This window comes from Ascaphus truei, chromosome 1, assembly GCF_040206685.1.
Source record: "Ascaphus truei isolate aAscTru1 chromosome 1, aAscTru1.hap1, whole genome shotgun sequence".
NCBI lineage: Eukaryota > Metazoa > Chordata > Amphibia > Anura > Ascaphidae > Ascaphus > Ascaphus truei.
Genome location: NC_134483.1, coordinates 350220839 through 350245905, shown reverse-complemented (window position 1 = coordinate 350245905; position 25067 = coordinate 350220839). Strand labels below are relative to the sequence as shown.

Here is a 25067-nt window from a genome sequence, read left to right as displayed (position 1 = left end):
CAGCGCTTTGTCAAAGTATAAAGCTCCCTCTCTCTTAGGCTTCACCATTAAGCTTGTAAAGATATTTTTTACTCCCGTGTACTGATCACATTGTTGCTCTGTAGCACAAGTCAATTTTCAGAATACAATTTACACTTTTTTGGCATATACCCAACATTTTACCGTCATTTATTTTACATGCTGGGAACCCCTCTGTTCGTCTGTACCTTGAAGACGCGGGATTAGGGTCCCTCAGAGTTCCCCTGCACCTACTCCACATTTTAAAAAAATGTAAGCGTTCTTTTTTTAGTGAAAGTGCTGCCTATACCACATACTTTTTTCCCTTTTTAATGAGTTTTAATATACTGAGCACCCTTTTATTTCTATAGCAGGGTTTAGCACACTTTCCTGTTTGTGATAAGTTGTTGCCAATATTCCCAGCAGTTTGAGCTGTAAACTGTAACAATAGATAATGTTACCTTAGCAATGTAAGAATACATTGTAGCTGCTGAGTTACACTGATGGAAGCATTGATTTGAAACTGAAAGGCAGCCATTTAGTGAACCCTGGGAAACAGGATTTTGCTGATCGATCACAGGAGAACCAATCGATTCACAGCTTAGGTAATTAGTTCTCAATAAAAGTAATTAAATGCTGCATATATTAAAGCAAAAATAAGATTTTTTTTTAAATGTTATTTTAAGATGCATGGATTGCCTCTTTAATTCCCTCTTTCCTTCTCCTCACATTCATATTGTTGCTAATTCTTAACATTTGGCACAACGAGACTGTATACAAACTTAACACCTTGGAACTACAACATTTAAATATAGAAATAGATTTAGGGGCTTTCATTCCCTAGTATTCAACCATGCCACATCTTTAGTTGCCTTGTGAGTTCACATTTTGTTTGAGTATTTTAGACAAATCCTTATGATTTTTGTATATATTTGTTATGATATCCCAAATATTTAATTTTTATATATTTTTTACAATAAAATTATGCATATCTATATATATCTATCTATATATATAGATATATATTGGTATATTATACATTTTTTTAAGGGTTTGCCTATATTCTATTATAATTCAGAATTAAATAATTTTGATTCAATTCAGAATTATGCTTCCTCTCTTTTTAAGGATTAAAAATATTTTATCCTATATGGTCGCAATCAGTCGTTTCACTAGTTTTTGGCCTAAAATCCCCACGGCCGCACCATATAGAATTATTCCCTTAGTGCATTATTGAGGATTATGCTTTAATGTTATGTCAAACGCCAACAGCATTTCAGTAGGTAGTTTAAAGTTTACTATTATTCTGTATGTGTTCACATTTGTCATTCAAGCCAACACAAATGCGCTGTTTACTCTAAACAGAGATAAAAAGGTTGAAGATGATTGTGCTAATGCCAAACGGTAGGACAGCAGTACTGTCGAGAAATTTAAAGCAGAAATCCCTTATCTGTATGTTGTCCTGGTTTGTAACTGCCCTCCGCTGGGTCTACACAACGTCCAAATGTAGCACGTGGGGGACTCTTCCATTGTCTGGTCTCAGTGTCTTCCTGTGCTGCTGGTAGAGCCAGCAAAGGGCAGTTACAGGACAGCATACAGATAAGCTTTCTAATCAATGCTTGTGCTGCTTCATATTATATACATATTTGTATTACTTGACATTAAAGAGCAAAATAGCAGGCAAACCTACAGGAAACATTGGCATCAAGTGGTGAGTAACACATCATAGGAATCAAATAGACATATACCTTACCCAAACCCATGGATTTGGGGTAAAGGAAGAAGCTGCTCAGGTGAGTGAATCAAAAGAAGTGTACAAAAAAAAAATCAATTTTTTGATCCTTAAAGCAGGCCATTTTACTTAGATTGTAAGCTCTTCGGGGCAGAGATTCCTTTTCCTAATGTCTACTTTTATGTATGAAGCGCTTATTCTCATTATGTCACGTGTGTTACTGCTGTGAAACGCTATGTACATGGATGGCACTACAGTATATACAGATATAGAAACATGCATACTGTACATAGATTCACCAACTTCTTTCCTTCTCTCCTTCCCTGCAAATCAAAGTTTTACCAGGTGGTGGCAGTGTAACCACATGAACTTGTTAGAGCTGTTACTTAGGGACATCCCAAACAGTATGTGGCACATTACTGTATCTGCATAACAGAAAAGTGATTTTATTGAACTTTTTATTCTAACTGATCTGTGTCCTTTCTACTGAAATTGAAACACTACTGTATGTGATCCTAATTTGTTTAATTTTTAATTTTACATTTATACTTCATGTCGGAATTACTACACTCTTACAGATTACTCGAACATACTTTATTGTTGAAACGTAAATCATTGTTGTTAAATCTTTATACCAGGACAAACTGCTAATTTCCCTACGAAAAATAAAAGCCTGGAGCAAAAAAGGTACAGCAAAAATAGGAACCCACACTGCATATACCCGACTGGGTTCTCTAATTATCTTCAACCTAGTGACAAATACATCTTTGTCAGCAATTTTGGGTGCTGTGAATCAAGAAATACTCTTTTTCCTGTGAAATGTACTATTTTATCTTTTCCTAGATGCACTTTTTGGGAGCCTGATACACAGCCTAATTGGTCTCCAAAGATGTAGTTCGTTCGGCACAATCAAAAGAGTCTCTGGATGTTCAACTTAAAAGTAATTTATATACAGCTCGTGCAGAAATAGTAGTCCATACTTGACATATTTTCTGTTGCATCAACACTAACCATTACAATGCCCTCGTAACATACCTGGCACAGCACAGGCTCTATTGACTTACCAGTCATGGAACAAATGCTCATTTTCTAGGGGATGATTGGGCTAACTGCTCCATCAGCACAGTCAGCCTGATCAAAACGGATGTGGAGCCCCCTCCACTGATCAAAACGGAGCCCCCTCCACTTATGTTTCCGTCAGCCGTGGAGAGCTGGTGGTCATGTGATCGCTGCTGAGGTGATAACATGACTGAACATACCGGAAGGTCCGGTGGCACTCTAAACGTTTATATATAATATAAAATAAAGGTTTTGCCTTACCATATCTGCCAGTCCAATATATAGAAACATGCCTCCAGCTAGCCCAAAGATAATATTGGGTTCAAAGTTGTTGCCAACTAAAACGCCAAAAAACAGTCCAATATAACAAGAACACGCTGATAGAAAATTAAAGAACAAAGCTTGGGGAATGCTCATTCCAGCGCTGATCAAAATTGCAAAATCACCTGGAGAAAAAAAAGAGTTATTAAATATATACACTGTAGTTTGCGCCCTCAAAAATGGCCTACTTTCTGCTCATGTGCCTGCTCTTCTTCTCTGTACACATTACACATTTCTCTTGGGCAACACTATACTGCTCTCCTGTCCCCACTCTTACATTTGACTCACATTATTGGCCACATTAACATTTTGGTAATGGGAACTAGCAGTGGAGTAACACTTTGTGGTTTAAGAACTGTGTAATTGTTCACACACACTTTTAAAAGACAAAAGAAGAAGGTGTGAAAGGCACATTGCTGTTGAAGATACACATTTGTGAGAAAAAAAAATGTTCTTTCTAAATGTAATGTAATCACTTAGATAATCGTTACGCACTTTGTTTTCTAGTGTTGCTGTGAGGGTAAGTGAAGTGCCTTTTCAGCGTACGGTATGTACGGTATGTAAAATGCAGGTTGGATGCCCCTCCTAATGAATTAACTTGGCTTGATGACTTTAAAAGTATTTTCTTGCAATTAAGGGATTCTGAAAAATACGACTATATATAGGTAATTGGGATTTCAAATTCATATAGATTTCTGCCAGAAAAGTTTCTGAAATTGAAATTAAAATTCACTTTATTGTAATAAGTTGCACTGTTTGTAATGTGCTGTAGTCCAACAGCTTACCAAACTCGTGAGGAAATTCTTCACACAGAATTGCAATAGATGTACTGAGTCCTTGCAAAGGAGATTGGGTGAATGAAGCCCCAATAGCCAGTCCATCAATAAAGTTATGAAGGGCGTCACTTATGGTAATCATCCATGCTAATGTTCCAATGTCTCTCAGTGGTGTCCACCTCAATCTTCTGCAACAGTAAGTTGGTTCATTTGAGTCCTGTAATACAGCATATATTGATCAGAATTTAAATATTAAAGTCACAACTTGTCACTGTGCAATCATATTGTATGAAAAAAGCCAGTGCGGCAGTAAGGGGGGATGCATGCGCGGCGTCAATGGTAGCAGGGTTGTGAGAGAGTAGCTCCGTGGGACAAACGCTGAATACAGTTAGATATACCCCTGTCACGGTGCCAATTTTAGAGAAAAAAAGCAAAAGCAAACGGAACTAACAAGGACCATTCACATGCCCCCAAAAAGCAAAAAGCAATCCACGATAACCAAAGCGGCGGATTTCTTTAAGAAGCAGGGACAGCAACGAGGAGGAGAAACGGAGCAGGCCCAGGCTACAGAAGAGGTACAGTTCACAAGAGCTGCAGAGATGCTGGAGATATACCTGAACATTAAAACACTCTTCCAGAAAGAGCTGAAAGAAGTGCTGAGGGAAGCTAACAGAGAAATAAAGGCATTAGGAGAATGCACAGACTCCCTATAGGAGGGGTGCTCAAATTTTCTCAAACTTTCTAATTTCGCCACTTGCGCAGAACCCGCTCCTGCCCTGCAGCTATTACGCTGAAGCGGGACCTACTTGACATCTTGTTGCCGATACTCCGCTCGGATAACATTGATCCTCATGTCTCCAATCCTGACCCTGGTTCGTCAACTGACTATGCTGCCTTCTCCAGTCCTGACCCTGCTATGTACGAATACGAACTGCGCAATCCGGATCCGACTACGTGGTCTCATGTCGGTGATTATATAACCCCCCTCAGCCCCGCGGTCCGGTCCTGGTTTGTGGCGAGCACAACCGTGACAATCAGCGAGAGATCCCTGTTTCTTGAGTGCATCCTGCAATTCTCCTCTCAGGGTCTTCATCTCTTCACTGTGTTTTTTTCTGAGCTTGTTTCCACGTATCCTTCATATTTTGGAGCTCTGCAGATTTCATCACCAGGGTCATCGCTGGTTGTGATTTCCACCCATCTTTCTCCTGGGCATGCTGACTTTTGGGGATTTAGCAGCCGCTTTGCTTCTTCATCTCTTGCTCCAGTTTCTGGAGCTTCTCATGCTCCCTCTCATACAGAGTCACCTGGCCTCTAAGCTTTGCCTCCAGCGATGCTCTTGTGATGCTCAGGGTAGCCTTCAGTTCCTCATGCTGTTCTGCAAGGATATACTTGGTTCTTAAGACATTCCTGCAGCACTTGTACTTCTTTAGCAGTCTGCAGATTTTCTTCCTGCGCAGTTCGCTGCTTCTCATTGGCATACTGGAGGTGTGTACACAGACCTTGCAGTTGGTTCTGCAGTATGTGCTCTGCTTGTGTGCGTTGCTCCAATGCTTCTAACTTTTCATATTAAAATAGTTTCATCATTTTTTCTCTCATGAAGTTTTTCATTCTTTTCATTGATATGGTAAGTCAAATCAGAATTTTCTTCTTTCAGCCTTGTAATTTCTCTTTTTACAGTCTCTGAAATATTCTGGGCCTCCTTGTATTCCTCTTTCCATTTACGCACTTCTGAGTTGAGACTCCCGATCTACTGGCGTGAGACTTCTATCTCTATGTTGAGGGTGTGAAGCTATTTTTGAGATACTTTAAGATCCATGCTAAGACTGTAGATAGCTTTTTGAGATATGTCCAGCTCCTCAGCGAGACTGTTAAGTTCCTGTTTAGAGACTTCCAGTTCTGTACAGTGTTTGCTGATCTCTTGGTGGGAGGCATCCAGCTCTAGGCGGAGAGTATGAACTTCATTCTGAGAGACTTCCAAATCTCTATGGCAATTGTGAATCTCTTGCTGAGAGATTGTAATCTCTTTCAGTGCATCCTAATATTTCTGTTTCAAGTTAGCAATCATTTTGTCAGACTTGCTCTGCTTTTCATCTATGGTGGTAATAGTAGTGTTCGCATTATCTAGATCGTCCTTAGATCCTCCAATTTGGTCTTGGCCGCTGAGTAAATTGCGAGCACAGTCTTCTGTAACTCAGCATTATTTTCTTTCTCCATTTTCAATTCTTCACGGAGCAGATGACAGTTATGCCTGGCAGCTTGCAGTGCATCTTCAGGGTTGGTCAAAGGATCGTCACTCACTGGTTCCGGCTCTGTTTCCTGGTATGGTTGGTTGAGGGTACCTCACTGTTGGCACCGGACAGACAATTCTTTGGGTTACACGACTTCTGCCTTGGGCCCTCTGGATATTTGCGTGCTGAATCCTCCATTTTCTCTAGGCTGCAGGGCATCTAACCCCCTTTTTCTCAGAGGGATCTGCAGATGTGTCTGTTCCTTCCACGGTAAGTGAAGAACCACTTTTCTTTTTCCGTCTTTTTGTTTTGGACGACTCAACCCATAAGGGATACTAGGGTCTCCATCTTTATTTGAAACTTCAGCAGCTTCACTCTATCTGCCAGGCTTTTCTTGCAGTTGCGTTATCTGGCAGGAATATTCGGGTCATAGAAACCTGTTTGTTCGATGCGTACCGAGTTTAGGCACCTCCACTATTCTTGGGGTGTTTTGTGGATGTGACTCGGTTCAGGTTCACCATAAGAGATATCTTCATCCTTATCCGTATCCTCATAGGACCGGAAGGGCCACTTTTCCGTGGGTTAGGGTTCATTACAGGAATGCCACAACGTGTCCTCAATTTAGGCGGTATGAGGTGTATTTTTCTTCCTGACCTCAGGAGGCGCTATTGCAGCTGTTTTCACTGTATTCACTAGAACCCCAGTTGGTAGTCCTACAGTAGGGCAGACTTTGCTTGCAGAGTTTCTAACTCTTACAGGCAGCTCTGTAGACTTTTTCTTTTTCTTCTTTAGTTTGGTATGTTTTGAAACATCAGCAGTGCTGTGCACTCATTCTTTCTCATCAGTGATACTGGATGTGCCCTTGCCAAGTAAAACTTCTGTATCTTGCTTGTGACCACAGCACATTGCTTGCTGCTGCAGTTCCTTGGCACATAAAAAAAAATATTCCTCTGGCTGCAGCCCTTTTTCTGGGGCCACATAGGCATCATCCTCATCATTGGAATAAGGCCTGAAGGGACACTGCTCCGTGTAGCTGGGCTCTTTACACCAGGAACATTTTTCTTCCCCATTCTTGCAGTCTGTATTTGACTTCAGCTGGGCGGCCATTTTAAAAGCCCATGGTTTTTTTTTTTCCTTTCACAAGTGGTGGAGTAGACTCTGGTCAGCATCAGTCCCTTGTGTGGGTCACCGTCTGTGGCTTTCTCCAGCGCAGTTGTAGCTTTCCTGCCTGGATGTGTAGTCCGTTAAATCTGGTCACTTCTGCACGTGATTCTTTGTTTTGTTGCTCAGGCTCTTTGCAGAAACTGTATGCAGGCAAAAGCACAAAAAAAAATCACAGGCAGCCTTCGTGGCCCCTTTGAACTTCAAGGGAGACCTCTCATCCCATTTCTTACACCATATGTAATAGATGTATGCAGAGGTACATATAAATGAGACCGGTTTGGGTGAAATTATATCTTGGCTTTATTGAGACTCTTTCGTTATCCAGGCAAAACATACAAAAACAACAAAATAACAAACCGCTATCCCTTTGTAAGGGCTAACGTACTTCCCCAGACCCTATCTGCAGGACTGGAGGGATATTTCCATTACAAGCCTATCACCCCAAAGTCTCAGGAAGTACATTAAGCAGGTGGCCCTCCATGTCAGTCTCTGGCAGATTCCTGGGTCCTCTGTGTCCAGGAAATATAGATCTCTGGGTGTCTGGATGTCTTGATCTCAGCACAGCCTTTGTGCTCAAGACAGTGTCTGTGTGCAGGCTTCTCTGCTCTCGTTCTGCCAGCCCAAATGTGAGCTAAGGAATCTCTTTCCTGTGTCTCACATGAGGCTTTTTACAGAGCTCTCATAAGTGGAGACTAGTTAATTGTGTGGCTGCAATTAACTATCTCTCTGTTGGATTCTCAGAGCTCTGAGGCTGCTTTATTTAAACAGAGACAAGTCCCTGTTACAGTACCTTTGGCAACATTTCAGCTGTACCAACAGTTTTTGATCACATAATTCAACTGTTGACTAAACATTTGTGGTTAAACGTGTGTAAAGCGACCAAGGTTATAGCTACCATAAACAGAATTTCAATGTACGTGAGTAATTAAGCATTTTATTACAGCTCATGTTTCCCACATAACAGAATGGAAACCTGCAATCACAAGTGATTACTACCACACTTAGCACATGCAATCATCCACTATAATATACAGAATGTGCTTGCTAAACTGTCTATGTAGAGCACAATGTCATGCCTTGGACAGTCCCCTAAAAAAGAATGTGCTACTATCTAAAATATTACTTAGTAAGAAATCATGGGCTGAATCAGTGATTCTCAACTATGGGTTTGGAAAGACAGGGGTTTGTGAGATGTTTCTAAGTGGTTCACCAACAAAAAACATGTAGAGGTATATTAGTATTTTATCTGGTAGTGTTAGGACTTGCGAACAGGTGTCTGCCTTGATGTGGCTCGCAAGCTTACAACGCTTTGGCCAAAGGGTTAAACTAAATGATCCTATTTCAAGAGAATATATAAGTATTTTGCTGTGTATTTCTGTCATGTTGAATGTAGCATTGGGCTTCTCTGTCGTCTGTTGTATACATATGCCACGCTCAATAGCACTCCCTTTTGACACATATACATATATATATTTTGTGGGGGCTCAAGGGTTCCCAAAAAGAGCTTACTGGGGTTCTGTGTTTTGTTAACCCATTCTCAGCTGTTCCAGCTGGTGGAGGTTAGTGGCTCCTCCTTCCCAGGTTTTAAGCCCGCCCCTCCCCACTTCCCTAGTTTGCAAGTGTCTCATTCTGCTGGATACAGACCCACTGTGGTCTTTCTCCCTCCTAATAGAGGTAAATGAGACTTTTAATCCTAATAGAGGTATATTAGTATTTTATCTGGTAGTGTTAGGACTTGCGAACAGGTGTCTGCCTTGACGTGGCTCGCAAGCTTACAACGCTTTGGCCAAAGGGTTAAACTAAATGATCCTATTTCAAGAGAATATATAAGTATTTTACTGTGTATTTCTGTCATGTTGAATGTAGCATTGGGCTTCTCTGTCGTCTGTTAAAAAACATGTAATGGCAGATCCCAGGCAGTACAGTGGGTTCCTGAGCCCGTGTGACTGCACACTGCCCGAGTGACTGCACACTTAGTAAGGCCCCAATCTGCTCCTTCGCGTGGGTGGTATTGCTGTCACTTACTGTACAGCAGCAGTTTCCAAAGCACTACCCACAATGCTTTGCAACCACAGCTACTAGGCATTGTGGGGCGTGACTTTGGAAGGTCCCACAGCAATTGACAGGTTTATCACCCATGTTCTCTGCACACACCGAGGTGCAGTTTGGGGTCTTATTAAGCATGTGTTCCCCCAAAAATTTCAGGACACTATACTGCTTTGGATCAAACAGTTTTTTTTAGCAATAGTCTGATGAATGGGCAATAAGATTTATTAATTATGGGTTTGTGGAACAAATACAGCTCAACCCTGTTATAGCGCGATCCGTTATACTGCAAAATCGCTTATAACGCGATGCAAGCGTGGCTCACAATTTTTATATTTATGAATACTTTAGAACACGATTATTGGTAGCTTAAATACTTTATTGTACAATGCATACAATTGTACATTATTTCTAACGCGATCCGCTTATAACGCAATGTGATTCTTTGGGCCCCAAGCACAGCGTTATAAGGGGGTTGAGTTGTATGTTCTAGCAAGGCCGGGCACAATGTAAAAAAAAGGTTGGAAACCACTGCGCTAATAAAAAAAAACTAACAGACAGCCACTTTAGAAAATATTATCCAAGGGATATGCAATAAACGTTTACAATTTTACTCTAGCTGGGCATTTTGTGATATTATATAATATTTCAAATACATTCTAATTTATTCATGGTCATATATTTTTCTTACTTTTTTATTTGTTTACTCTTCATGAATATATTGATTATTTCTTCTAGTTCATTACAAAATTGGCTGTTTAGTTTATCCCAAACTTCATGTGATATGATATATTTTTTATTGCAACTATAATGAATCTATAAATCAACTGTACACTTTGTTGTAATTACGTTTTTTGGAGTTTTATGTTACTGCTTAATTTACATACAAATATTATACCTAGGAAATGTATTATATCTGTCAAACAAGAGACCTTAGAATATGTAACTAATCCCTGCAATAATTGCAGCGGCTAAAAACGACTGCCTTCCCTTTTATTCTTAAAGGCAAGAGCGCTCACACCTCACGTTGAATAGTGCCTCCGGTGTGTAATCTATACAAAACGGATCCTGTTCAGGAACTGCACAAGTCTTTTCAATATAAAAAGAGGGGTAACTTTATTACGTCCACAATAAAGTTACCCCTCTTTTTATATTGAGAAGACCTGTGGAGAGCCGTTTTTTCTCAACAGGATCCGTTTTGTATTCCCCTTTATCCTGACATGAATAACAAAGCAGTAGGCATAGAAAGGTTTCATTGAAATGGCCTTGTTGTTGATGTAGTGTTAAACAGTGACCAAAGTGTGATTACAAGCAGGGTTCAATACACCACTAGCATTTTACTTACAAGCCTACGCATACCCTATGATTTATAGATAGAAAAGGACTCCCCCCCTCCCTGTCCTTGCAGCATACATATAGCATACATATAGCATAAACCCCTTGAAAATAAGGTCCAAGATCTTTGCCATCTTATTTCATTGAACTAGGTTTCCCTTTACTATGCTGCCTACACTAGAGCAGCCTTACAAATCCATAGCAGAATTTCACAGGACATTTTAGTTCACATCATTTGCACATTCTATTTGTGTTTTTATTGTGGTTGCAGACAACTGTACAGTTCCTAAACACAACAAAAATTGTTAACGATATCCCAGTAAAAAAACAAGTGCAATAAAAACCGTTTTCATATTTCAATGATCATCAAACCAAACTGTGCAACCTTTTGCTGTTATTAGGCATGCAAATGTGGACTACAAATGCTGATGCTGTATTTAACCTACTGACATCACAACATAGAAATATCTTGAGACCACAATATTATATGCAACAGAAAGAAGATAGTAATATTTACCCACAAAACCTGTTACTTAATGTAACACAGTGAGGAATTTATATATTTTCTTCCATATCACTCTAACCAAAAAATGCACAAAACTGAAATGCTGATCACCAAATAACTAAAGAAAGATTTAAGTGTATGTACAGTACCTTTAATGAAATCACACTGACATTATCAATAGTTCCAGCACCACTGAGCTCGGTTACTGCTGAATTTGCATATATTGTAGTTCCATTTGTAATTTTAGCAGTTTGAGGCTCTGTTTGCAATTCTTGATGGGAAAGTTGGTTCATATCTAAGTGGTTGTGAACACCCTAAAAAGGAAATACAGTAATTATTAGAAAGACCAAAATATATATATGATGTAGGAAAAAATTATTCTGAGCCAAATATTCAAGGGCACATTACACAGGAAAAGTAACACAAAAGAAGTGCTAAAAATCAAATAACTTATCCTTTTTGAATATGTAAAAATGTGAAAAAGAATGGCATACACAATGGCCGTATAGTAGAGACCTTGATACTGGAATGGATTCCCTTGGATTAGAGGGAAAAGAAAAGAAAACACAATAGTGTAATACTTATAACCATTAGTTATATTGGTAAGGAACGGATGTACACTCACAAACATACTCTACATTCTTGAATGGCATTGCAGTATATCAGGTATCTGGCTTGTAGACTCTCCTGGTCCCAGGTAAAGTCCTCCGTAGTGTGCCTCCAGAAAGTAGTATGTGTTTGGCTTTATTTTCAAAACCTGAGTCCTTGCTGTCTGTTCTCCGCCTCTGTGCTCCAGAGATAGTATGCTTTCCCAAGCCCCCAGGCTTCTGGAGGGTGCCTAGGCCTCCTGGCAGAATTGAGGCCTCCCAAGCCTGCTTGGTATTCTCTTCAGCAACCCCCCTGCCCCTGCCCACCCCCCCCCCCCCACCCCCCAGGGGGCTAAGGCACCTCACTCCCTTGAGGGAGATACTTGGACTAACTATAATTTGTAATGGCTTCCTCCCTAGTGGTTCCACCTTCACCCCTGTCACTCAGGGATGCTGCCTGAGGATGCGGAAAAGCCAAGATGATGGCCTGCCACAGCCTGCAGCTACCAGGACTTACATGGCAGGGGGGCAGAAGTATAGCCAGAACCAGGCATGGCTACACTCTGATACGTTTGTTATTGCAAAAAGCAAACAGTGATAAGTATTTGTAAATCCTTTTTCAAAATTTGTTTGAAAAATAGTAATCTGAAACACAGAACTACACCCCTTTCTGTGACGTGATTGAATATTAAGCTCGACCTTGCACAGGGTAAATACCCATTGCTCTTCTACCTCTTTTGCTGATTGGTCCTGTAACAGGGATGAGACTGAGGGTTTAATGCCCCTTCTTCATGAGTCTAAGGCCTTGCCCCCGCTGCCTACTGCAGCGCCCGCTGTGGCGGACGCTGCACGGACGAGAGCCCTCCCCTCAATGGCGCCGGGCGAGGGGGGGCCGCAGCGCTGTGGCGAGAGTTGCTCCTGCTCTCAATAGAATTGAGAGCAGGACTCGCGACGGAGCGATAAGCCACGCCCCCGGCGGTTCAGCCAATGAAGGCGAACCTGCCGGGTGACGTCATGGCCGTACCCCTGTCACTCCCCCGCCACGCCCCCCCCCCCCGGTCTCTCTTCCTGCAGTGAGCTGCAGACCGGGGAATCGGCTGCACGCGCCGCCAATCTCGCGGGCGCGCGTTGCAGCGGAGTTACCGGGGCCTTAGCCTAACTGTTTTTCATGTAAATTGTTCATTTGTTCTTTCGATTAATCCTGTTAGTACCTTCTAATTCACAGTCGGGCCTCAAGAAGACTCGTGGTTTTACAAAAACTAAGACTTTACTTTACCGAACCTGCTACCATGCATACAATGTGATATATAGTGAAGCGACATATAGTATATGTGAGTTAGTACAGTATATTGACATCCTTTGTTCTTTTAGTGTAAATAAAGCTTACTTTGCCATAGATATTCAGAGCCATTTTTAGCATTCTCTCCACAAATAGTAAAATGTAGAATCCTCCAAAAACAGCCACGGCCTTTGAAATGTAATTATCAACTTTAGGATCAAATCCAAATGCCTGCAACAAGATACAATGGTGTTAGTTTTAGGCTGATAAGTTACTGGACTGATATTCAAAGGGTGCCACACTGACAATAAAGCCTGTTTGTTTTATCTCAACCGTAGTGCTTCCCTGCAACATTTAATTCATTCATTTTTACAAAAAAAAATCTTCACCACACTGACAATAGTATTTACATAAAATATACACCAGTAAAGATGTGTGCATGTCTCTAAAAGTCCATCGCAATATTTTTTACCAATTTTTCTTACATTTTGCATTTTCTACAAAATTTTGCATAGTTTGAAACTTAGTAAAAGTTCGCCAAAATGTTGCCAGAAGGCTAGATTTGCAAATCTCTATTAGTCTACTTCGGTGGTCTCCAAACCTTTCAGTACGAGGGACACATTGTATATTCTACACATTTGAGTGGGCCAAAGACAAAAAAAATCTTTTTATAATTTTTATATATTTATATATTTGATATATACATGAATAAGTTTTATTTGGATCTTTTTGGGGTAATCAGCATGATCTGATTCAGAACAAAAGAGAAACGTGACAATTACAAAGAAAGGATGCCGTGCTTAGACTCGGAAAGGATATATAATGAGCAAAAATATTTGAGAATTTGCAGGGGGGGGCGTGGGCTGTTGCAGGGGCCCCGCGCTCTTCCCCCAGGCATTTAATTTAATGCCGAAGGAGGCGTGAGGCCTCTGTAACCTCACTTACCTACTGGCAGCCGGGTCTTCGGCGAGGCGTCACCATGGCAACACGGCATCATTTGAAGTCAAGCGTCGCCATGGCAACGCGCGTCAAATTACGCGGTGGGGTCGCGTGACCCGCAACGTCATTTGAAGTCGTGCCTTCGGGGGAGGGGTCGCGCGAACGCTGCAGCTCCCAGCAAGGGGGCCACAGCTAAAAAAGTTTACGCAGCGCTGTGCTAGGTGATAATGGTGAAAAGCAGGATTGCAGACCTGTCTAAGGCCTGGGACCCGCTGCGCCCGGCGGCGCGGGCGGCTGCACGGGCGTTCCCCACCAGCAGGGGAATCCTCCCGAGCCGGTCCCGGTCCCCACTGGCTGCACAGCTGACTACACGCTGTGGCGCGTCAGCCGCTATGGGATACAAGAGAATTGTGATCCCTAGCGTCGACGCGTCACGTGGTGTGGCTGTAAGCCAATGGGAAGGGGAGGCTTCGGGAGGAGGAGAGGCTTCGGGGAGCGGGGAGAAGTGTGGAGTGAAAGCAGCGTGAGTGCCTGTCTGTGTGTGTGTATGTGTGTCTGAGTGCCTGTCTGTGTGTGTGTCTGAGTGCCTGTCTGTGTGTGTGTGTATGTGTGTGCCTGAGTGCGTGAGTGCCTGCCTCTGTCTGTGTGTGTCTGTGTTTGTGTATGAGTGCCTGCGTGTGTGTGTGCCTGTCTGTGTGTATGTGTGTGTGTGTTGCTTTACTTACCTTCAATCAGCAGCCCGAGCCGTGGAGGGAGGGGGGGGAGAGTAGCGGGTCCCTCCGCTCAAGCCATGCCCCTCCTCCCGCTCAAGCCTCCCACTCCCGCCCACCTCCCGCTCCGGCTCCCTACAGACCGCATATCGCGGTCTGTGTATGTCAGCGCCCCGCCTGTCTGCAGTGCGGGTGCGCTGACGGAGGGAGCGGGGCCTTAGCCTAAGACATTTGAATGTGCTCACAAGTGATATTCTTTATTGGCTATATGCTAACAGTGGAGGTTTTTTGTTGCCTTTTTCACCCACCATAACATAAAATGTATGGTTATCTTACCCAGCCTAGAAATATTGCAAAGCAAGTATAAACCAACCTCACACTGATGATACGCATCAAGGTTGAAACATGTCTGTGAGTGGTTTTACTTGCTTTGCTAGTCCCATGCTGTGTTTAAAAGCTGTGTGAACGGCGATGCATTTGCTTAAATGGGCTCCATGTGAATGGATTTTCCAGGCAAAAGGTGACACATTGTGTGCTCATTTGCATGCCATTTCCCAGAATCCCTTGCTGCAGTGGGAGCACTGTATGCTAGGTGATAATGGTTGAAAGCCAGGGTTGCAGACCTGTCTAAGGCCTTGACCCCGCTGCCTACTACAGCGTCCGCCACATGAGAGCCCTCCCCTCAATGGCGCCGGGCCCGCTGTGAGGGGGGGCCGCAGCGCTGGGGCGAGAGCTGCTCCTGCTCTCCCTCCCCCCCCACCCCGGCGGTTCAGACAATGAGGGCGAACCTGCCGGGTGATGTCATGGCCGCGCCCCCGTCACTCCCCCGCCACGCTCCCCCCCTCCGGTCTCTCTTCCTGCAGTGAGCTGCTGACCAGGTAATCGGCTGCACGTGCCGCCAATCTCGCGGGCGCGCGTTGCAGCGGAGATACCGGGGCCTTAGCCTAAGACATGTGAATGTGCTTAAAATGTGTGTGTGTATATATGTATATGTTGATAGGATTTGGAGGCGTTCTAGAGGGAATTATTTTGGGGTTAAAATTAGTCAATATGATATCAACCAAGTGGAACTGAATCATAAACAAATGTTATTAATTGCATACTTGTAAACAATAACATTCTTACCTCTGGAATAAGTTGAAAAATCGCATTTGAAAACAGAGTCCCAATAGCCAAACCCACAAAAAAAGTCAATATTTTTGGAAAGTATGGCTTTTTTATCAAAGGGGTTATAAATAATCCAAGCAGTGATGTCAGGTTAATGATGGTTACTGTCAGAAAGCCGAATCCCCAAACTGCGTACAAAAACATGGAAAGTTCCATTAATTCAACCACTCTTAAGACCATAAAATAAGCTATGGTACATCAACTCAATAAGATAAAGAAAAATCAACAGAAATCTATCCAGTACACCTAATGGTTGGATTGAGGATTTGTTGCACTGAAAAGCAAACCAAAATGTATTTGACATCTTCTAATTTTAATGAAGTTTCTCCAATTCAAACTTTTTTGATTATATTTTAAACCAATGGACATGATTATGTAGCCTCAAAGTAAAAACAATGTGTAAAAAGATTATTTTATTTTTCCCCCAAATAGTTTCTCTCGTCTTCTTTATTTGAGCACAGGTGTACAGATAACAGCTAGCTGTGGGTTCCAAGTATTGAGGCAATACTGAGCTAATTCTGGGGAAATACAAACTGAACCACATGTATCCAAGAAAGGAATCCTAAGGAAACTAATAGAATGTATTTGTTTTTCATATGGTACAAGTTGAACTAGATTTCCCTTGATAAACAGACTCAGACGTATTATGCTTACATATTCTAATCTCATTATTACATTTACCTCTCAGGTATCGGCTATCATTCTAAATTCAGACAATCTAATATAATATAAATTGAAAGAGTTCACAAATAAAACACTGAGTACATTGGTAACAAAATTCAGCATTGTACGTTACTAAAAGCGTAAAAGGGAATAACAATAGGACCATCATTTAGGAATTTGCATAGGATGAACGTGTCACTGCAAAGCATAAAGGGTGTTCAGTTAAGAGAAAATAAGTATCCATGACCAAAACAAAAGGGACATCTCTGTATGGAATAGTACAGTAAGTAAAAGCAGGAATATCTAATACAGGTAGTTCTTGAAATCAAAGCCAAGTAAGAAGAAGAGAAGAATCATTGGACATTCCAAAGTTGCACTGTATTAGCCAGACATAAGGACTACACAAAATCACATTTGAGAAACCTTTGCTCCACTGAGGGAAGAATATTCTGTACATGTCATGGAACACAAGTATAATCATGATTTGAATATGCCATAATTGTTCTGTGCGGGCTTTATTGCAAATTGCATGAGACTGTCAAGGAAAAGGTTTATTGTACCAAACAGTTTTACCACAACCCATACTGCAGTTTTATCTTCTGTTTTAGTACTGAGTATTACTGTAAAGCAGGCATTTCTTTCCACATAAAATTCTTATTACTATCCTGCAACGACTTATAATTGTCGTCACAAGCACCATAATGCTGACAAAGCAACAGGAGGTACCAAAGAGACTGATTATATGGCGAGCATTACGTGACCATTTACAAGAATGCAGCAATTTGCTGTTGTGCAAAATGTTATTAATGCGGGTTTTTGCCCTTCTGTAAATACATGTGCATTGCAACATATTGGAATGTAACAAACCAATTTTTGGTTAACTGGTCGTCTTTCTTTTTAGTATACAGTACAGTATTTAGTAACCCATGATATTTATATGTACCATTATTTAATTTCTGAATACCTATTATCCAATACATTTGGCCATTATAGTTTAGAATTATATCATAAAGAATATGTAAAATAACAAAATATAAATATCTTTACAAACCAATTTCTGCCAAGCATAAGTCAATGTTTGTATTATATATGGGTGCAAATAATTATTACATTACAGGTATTTTATATAAAGCAATTCATAGGCTAAGGCAATTTCAGATTTCAAAACGATTTTTTTTTTGCTTGGGTTCATGAACATAACATATCTTTTATCTACTGACCCCCAGATGCGTAGCATCACACTTCTGACACCACCTGTGGCAGGACGGCCTCGCGGCAGGGTCAGTAAGACGCTAGACATGGTAGTAGTAATAACAATAATAATAATAGCATGTTCTTGTATAGCGCTGCTAGTTTTACGTAGTGCTTTATGGAGACATTTTGCAAGCACAGGTCCCTGACCCGTGGAGCTTACAATCTATTTTTTGGTGCCTGAGGCAAAGGGAGGTAAAGTGTCTTGTCCAAGGTCACAAAGAGCCAACACCAGGAATTGAACCAGGCTCACTTGCTTCTAACTCAGTGCCAGCCAGTGTCTTTACAGCGGCTCGCTCCATCTCCCTGTATGAAACTTTAAAGGGTGTGCCTTGAGAAAGGTCCTGCTTCTAGGACTGAAACGTCGGTGAATGTGTCAGTTTTCTACAATACATCTTTTTTGATACTTTTACTGAGTGTGTTGTCTCTTCCTTGCTGTGTGGCCCTGGGACTCTGGACCTGCCTGGTAAGGAGCCTATACATTTATTCTCTCTATGGGACATGTTTGTGCTGTATTAAAATTGATTACAGGTCTTTTTCATTTACCTTGAGTGCTGTCTTTTGTTTGCTGGAGTGGACTGTTTATTTATATATATATATATATATATACAGTGCTCGACAAACCCGGTCGCCCACTCGCCAGGTGCGAACGGAAATTGGCCCGTGGCCAGCTACTTTTCCCCCCTGCTCTGCGCAAATTTTAAAAAAATTAAAAAAAAAAAATAACAAAAAAAATATCCTCCTGGCTGATTGGCCAATTGGTTGTGACGCGGAATGGAGCCCTTCTCTGCAGGGGTAATGGCTTCTCCTCGCGCGCGCGGTCCGTCTCCGTCTCCTGCCCGCGCTTCCCTCCTCATCCCCTCCAGTCTCCGCTCCTGTCGGGCAAGAGATGACAGCAGGGGATTTCTCCCCCCATCTCCCCCCCCCCCCCCCCCTGCCCCGCTTGCCCTCCGGTTCTGCTCCTGTCCCTGTGGCTGCTCGCGCGGGGCAGGAGATGACAGTGGGCGATGTTCCCCCGTCCCGGTTGCCCTACGGTCCCCGCTTTCCCCCAGTGCCAGTGGCTGCTCCCGATGCCAGCAGGGGTGTTCCCCTCGGTCCCCGTGGCTGTCTCCGCTTCCCCACCCCCCCACAAATTTAAAAAAATAAATAAATAACAAAACAAAATATTTTCCTGGCTGATTGGTCGTGACGCGGAATGGAGCCCTTCTCTGCAGGGGTAAGTAATGGCTGCTCCTCGCGTGCGCGGTCCCTGTCTCCTGCTCGCGCTTCCCTTCTCATCCCCTCAGTCTCCGCTCCTGTCCCCGTGGCTGCTCGCGCGGGGCAGGAGATGACGGCAGGGGATTTCCCCCCCACCCACTCCCCGGTCCCGCTTGCCCTCCGGTTCCACTCCTGTCCCCGTGGCTGCTCGCGTGGGGCAGGAGATGACAGCGGGGAATGTTCCCCCCCCCAAACCTGCTTCCCCTTTGGTCTCCGCTCCTGTCCCCGTGGCTGCTCGCGCGGGGCAGGGGATTTCCCCCCCCTGTCCCGCTTGCCCTCCGGTTCCACAGAGTGTGTGTGTATGAGAGTGTGTGTGTGTATGTATGAGAGAGAGTGGTGTGTGTGTGTGTGTGTATGTATGAGAGAGAGTGGTGTGTGTGTGTGTGTGTGTGTGTGTGTGTGTGTGTGTGTGTGTGTGTGTGTGTGTGTGTGTGTGTGTGTGTGTGTGTGTGTGTGTGTGTGTGTGTGTGTGTGTGTGTGTGTGTGTGTGTGTGTGTGTGTGTGTAAGAGAGAGAACGTGTAGGACACCAAAGGTACCCCCCACCCCACCCAGTCAGTCATCCCCCCACCCCACCCAGTCAGTCATCCCCCCACCCCACCCAGTCATCACCCCACCCAGTCAGTCATCCCCCCACCCAGTCAGTCATCCCCCCACCCCACTCAGTCAGTCATCCCCCCATCCCACCCAGTCAGTCATCCCCCCATCCCAGTCAGTCATCCCCCCATCCCACCCAGTCATCCCCCCATCCCACCCAGTCAGTCATCCCCCCACCCCACCCAGTCAGTCATACTCCCCCCCACCCAGTCAGTTATACTCCCCCCCACCCAGTCAGTCATACCCCCCCAGTCAGTCATACCCCCCCACCCAGTAAGTCATACCCCCCCCCACCCAGTCAGTCATACCCCCTCAGTCAGTCATACCCCCCACCCAGTCAGTCATACCCCCCCACCCAGTCAGTCATACCCCCCCAACCAGTCAGTCATAACCCCCCCCACCCAGTCAGTCATACCCCCACCCAGTCAGTCATACCCCGCCCACCCAGTCAATCATACCCCCCCCACCAAGTCAAACATACCCCCCCACCCAGTCAGTCATACCCCCCCAGTCAGTCATACCCCCCCACCCAGTAAGTCATACCCCCCCACCCAGTCAGTCATACCCCCTCAGTCAGTCATACCCCCCACCCAGTCAGTCATACCCCCCACCCAGTCAGTCATACCCCCCCACCCAGTCAGTCATACCCCCCCACCCAGTCAGTCATAACCCCCCCACCCAGTCAGTCATACCCCCCACCCAGTCATACCCCCCCACCCAGTCAATCATACCCCCCCCACCAAGTCAAACATACCCCCCCACCCAGTCAGTCATAACCCCCCCCACCCAGTCAGTCATAACCCCCCCCACCCAGTCAGTCATACCCCCACCCAGTCATACCCCCCCACCCAGTCAATCATACCCCCCCCCACCAAGTCAAACATACCCCCCCACCCAGTCAGTCATAACCCCCCCACCCAGTCAGTCAGTCATACCCCCCCACCCAGTCAGTCACCCCCCACCCAGTCAGTCATCCCACCCCCCTGCCCAGTCACCCCACCCAGTCAGACAGTCAGTAATCCCCACCCAGTCAGTCAGTAATCCCCACCCAATCACCCACCCAGTCACCCCACCCAATCACCCACCCAGTCACCCCACCCAATCACCCACCCAGTCACCCCACCCAATCACCCACCCAGTCACCCCATCACCCCACCCAGTCACCCCATCACCCCACCCAGTCACCCCATCACCCCACCCAGTCTCCCATCATTCACCCAGTCACCCCATCCCCCCACAGTCACCCTCTCTCCGTCTCTCACCCTCTCTCTCTCCCTCTGTCTCTCCCTCTCTCTCTCCCTCTCACCCTCTCTCTCACCCTCTCTCCGTCTCTCTCTCACCCTCTCTCCGTCCTCTCTCACCCTCTCTCCGTCTCTCTCTCACCCTCTCTCCGTCTCTCTCTCACCCTCTCTCCGTCTCTCTCTCACCCTCTCTCCGTCTCTCTCTCACCCTCTCTCCGTCTCTCTCTCACCCTCTCTCCGTCTCTCTCTCACCCTCTCTCCGTCTCTCTCTCACCCTCTCTCTCTCTCTCTGTCTCACCCTCTCTCTGTCTCACCCTCTCTCTGTCTCACCCTCTCTCTGTCTCACCCTCTCTCTGTCTCAAAATCTGGATCTGGATATTTTATTTACCCTGTATATCTTAACTGCCTATACTACACCGAAATAACCTATACTGCTTTCTTCCAGATCTGACTCAAGCTTCACACAGAAGACATTGGAATCCCCCGTAACCCAGAAGACAGGTAGGGAACACATCCCCTCCAATGTATAACATTGTGGGAATGAGGTACCTGGACATTGAGGGTCTGCGGATCAGGTAAGATCCCAGGTGGGATTGCTGCTTTAAACATTCTGAAGCGGGGGCATCCAGGCACTAGTTAAGGGGTGCAGGAAACTAGTCATTCACATCTGGCTTTTTTTTCTAGATTCGACATTTATACACACACATACACACACACAAAACAAGGACTAATTGTAGTATAATGTAATACAATAAATAAACTTATGTCAAAAACGAATGTTCTTACTAGAAATGTATTAAATTTATTTCATTTATGGTTTTTTTTAAATGCGGGGCTGGGGGCGGGATTAGAGGCGGGGTTGGGGGCGGGACTAGAGGCGGGACTAGGTGGCGAGTAGATTTTTTGGTTCGGCGAGTAGATTTTTGGGTGATTTGTCAAGCACTGTATATATATATATATATATATATATATATTATATATATATATATATATATATATAATATATATATATATATATATATATATATACACTTACAATTACACACACACACACACACACACACACACACACACACACACACACACACACACACACACACACACACACACACACACACACCCACACACACACACACACACACACACACATCTATAGTATTTTATTATACTGTAAGACCATAATTCTCAGTTCTAAATGGTTTCTTTTTGACAAGGTATTTGAGTCTTGGGACCATCTGTGTTTAGATCTCAATACCATCCATTGGGTCTTTAAATGGTGTTTTGATAAGATTATCTTGCATTGCTATCTAAGTTTGGTTCTAAACGTATTACAAAATGAATGCCTGCTAGGTTATATGGCTCAGTGCTGCCATCGCCCCAGCATAAGAAGTAATCTGGCAGCATTAACATTTTATATGGTATTTTAATTGACATTGTAATTATGTACAAAGCTGACAAAACACACGGTACCTGTTAACTGCCCTGTAAACATGAAACGCTCATGTCATGATGCAATAAAATTGCAAGGCATTGCCAACAAGAAATCTAAATTACTACCAGCTTTCACACATGAAGTGGTTTAATGGACGCAAAGAATTTGAAAATAACTCTTACAAGGTACTCATGTAAGGTGAAAAATATGTCCACTCAGTCATTTTAAGAAGTCATTTTATTGAAGCAATTTGCCTTTAACTCACCATGCTATAAAGACAGAAGCACTGTACATGCACCCGTGCACATACGGCAAGGCAAAACATTTATGAAGGTACAGGGCCTAAACCCACTACAGGCAAAAGATGATGCAATTAACTGAAATAAAAGTAGCCCTGCAATCAGCATGGGGATGATGGTGATGGTGATGATGGTGATGGTGATGGTGATAATGATGATGGTGATGATGATGATGGTGATGGTGATGATGGTGGTGATGGTGATGATGATGATTATTCCTGAATGAGCTTACACACAGTCAATAAGGGGGAGAATCCTGATGAATAATAGTCCTCAACCCCTCGAAGGCCTCCGTTAAGTCAATTAACGTGCTGTTAGCCTAACTAACACTATTGGTGTATCTTCAAGGGACTTTAATATAATGTTAAGTCATTGTTTCTCCCCTAAAGAGCATTCCGTTAAACATAGTGACTATTGGTGAGGATGGTATGCACATTATATGCAAATACAGCGCTATCATAACCTTGCATATCCACAAAAAACTGTTAAGGTTATAGTGGGGACTTCACATTATATTATTTAAGCCAGTGGTGCGCAAATTGGGGGCGCAACCCCCAGGGGGGGCGTGTGACTGCCTGCAGGGGGGGCGCGTAGTTTACAGAGGCCCTGTGCGCTTCCCAAAGGCACTTAAATTAAGTGCCAGGGGAGCCGCAGGGCCTCTGCAAACCTTTACTTACCTTGGCTCCACACGCGTCGCCATGGCAACGCAGCGGAGATCATGTGACATCACGTTGCTATGGCAACGTGACGTCATGACACCGGAGCTGAGTTAAGTGGGGGTGAGGGGGGCGTGGGGGTGAGGTGACCGCCGGCAGGGGGGCACAGGGAAAAAAGTTTGCGCCCCCCTGATTTAAGCTATACCTAAAGTTGACAATACTCCTATCCAGACACTGAAATATCACTTCACAGTGTCTGGATTGGTGTAACGCCATATTTAGGCATGATTTAACAAACCGCATTATTTTCCAGTGTTATTCCTCACTCCTCTCTTCTCTCTTTCCACTTCAGCACTGTGCCACTTAGGTATGGCGTGGGGCGGGGGAGCGAGGTTCAGTGCTTTGGGACTGTGTGCAGATTTAAACAGCATAATCTGAAGTATATGATTTAAAGCAGCAATCATTCCAAAAGCCATCCAAATATATAGCCGCATTTTTTTTTTTAAGTTTACGCTGTTACTATGAGGAGCTCACGATTAAACGGTAAAAAATATATTTCTCGCAAATGCCGATGTATTTTTTAAGGTGTAATTGTGGTCATCAGCAATGACGGCTAGTGAGAAAGGGGAAATATCCTACTGCTAAAACCAATATCATTCAGCTTTGAAAGATATCCCATCCTTTATCCCTAGTTCAGGTGAGTTATTCCCCCCACCACACCTAAATCAACCATGTCACGGAAAAACAGAACTTATCACCGGGATCAAGGCACCAGACAGGACAAAGCAGTTCAATAAACAGTATTTATTCTAACCGGAGCCAGTAAGAACAGCACAAAATCACAGAGCTTACACTCGCCAACACAGGGAATACCAGGGAAATTCTAGCTACCTAGGTCCCAGGCGCCACTTCCAGCGCTTACCCAGGTTCCACTTCCACTCCTGTGGGGATAGAGGCTTTCCGGACCTCGCTGATGCTATTTGCGGCAGAGCAAACCTCCCTCTGAAAGTCCTGCTCTCCGCTTCTCCGGCTCAACGACAATCCTGGATCGCAAAGCAAGTTCAAATTTCCCGCTTTCCAGGGCTCTCCGACTCATCTTCGGGTGTCTCCGGCACCGCCTCGGAGCACAACGCTTAGTCAGTCTACACGACAGGATCAGGATCCACAATGGAACGCTGATCGGGTTCCCCTTAAATAGGTTCCCTGCTGTCATAGGAAAGCATGGTAATGGGGCTGGTGACCAATCACAGTGTGAATGCTGTTCATGGACCAATCAGGATGTGAGGGCCTGCATTGGCCAATCAGGGCTGAGGGCGGGGCTCAGTGAGTTAGAGGGCTTTGGAGGGAAATACAAACTGGTCAACGGGAGCAGCGTCAATCCTGGGTGTGTTGGCTTGTGATGGTGCCGGGACACCGTGGGAGTTTGTTGCATAATAACTGTTGCAGGCCTGTACTTCGATAAGGGAGCTTCGGCACCGCTGTGCCTTGTAACCGTTAAGGGTCCCTTCCGATGGTGTTTGAACTCTCGATCATGTCCCGACTGTAACTCTCTGCTCCAGCTTCCACATGCACACGTGCAACCTCTGCACTCCTCGGCCGAACCTGATAGCCCTCAGGTCCGCACAGATCTGACTCAATATGGCCGACCCCCCTTTTAAAGGCTCCTCTCCATCATAGTCCCTCTTCTTCCACTGCCATTATTATTGGCTGCTGTCATGCCCATTAGTCACATATCCAGAGCACAATGGAAAGGAACCTTCCAGGGGGCTATGTGAGTGTGTGAAGCTCATCACATAGGGGGTTACACAGAGATAATGGCAATAGAGCC

At 44.1% G+C, this 25067-nt stretch overlaps 1 protein-coding gene across 1 annotated transcript in view; it reads right to left on the bottom strand.

Annotated features, from left to right (window-relative positions):
• SLC39A8 (solute carrier family 39 member 8) overlaps positions 1-25067 on the bottom strand; it is a 48778-nt gene that overhangs the window by 3226 nt on the left and 20485 nt on the right. Inside the window, exons 4-8 of the mRNA XM_075609087.1 lie at positions 15804-15973; positions 13138-13260; positions 11313-11477; positions 3895-4102; positions 3050-3234 (exon numbers count right to left, since the gene is read on the bottom strand). Of these exons, the coding sequence (XP_075465202.1) occupies positions 3050-3234; positions 3895-4102; positions 11313-11477; positions 13138-13260; positions 15804-15973 (851 nt within the window). The remainder of the gene's footprint in view (positions 1-3049; positions 3235-3894; positions 4103-11312; positions 11478-13137; positions 13261-15803; positions 15974-25067) is intronic.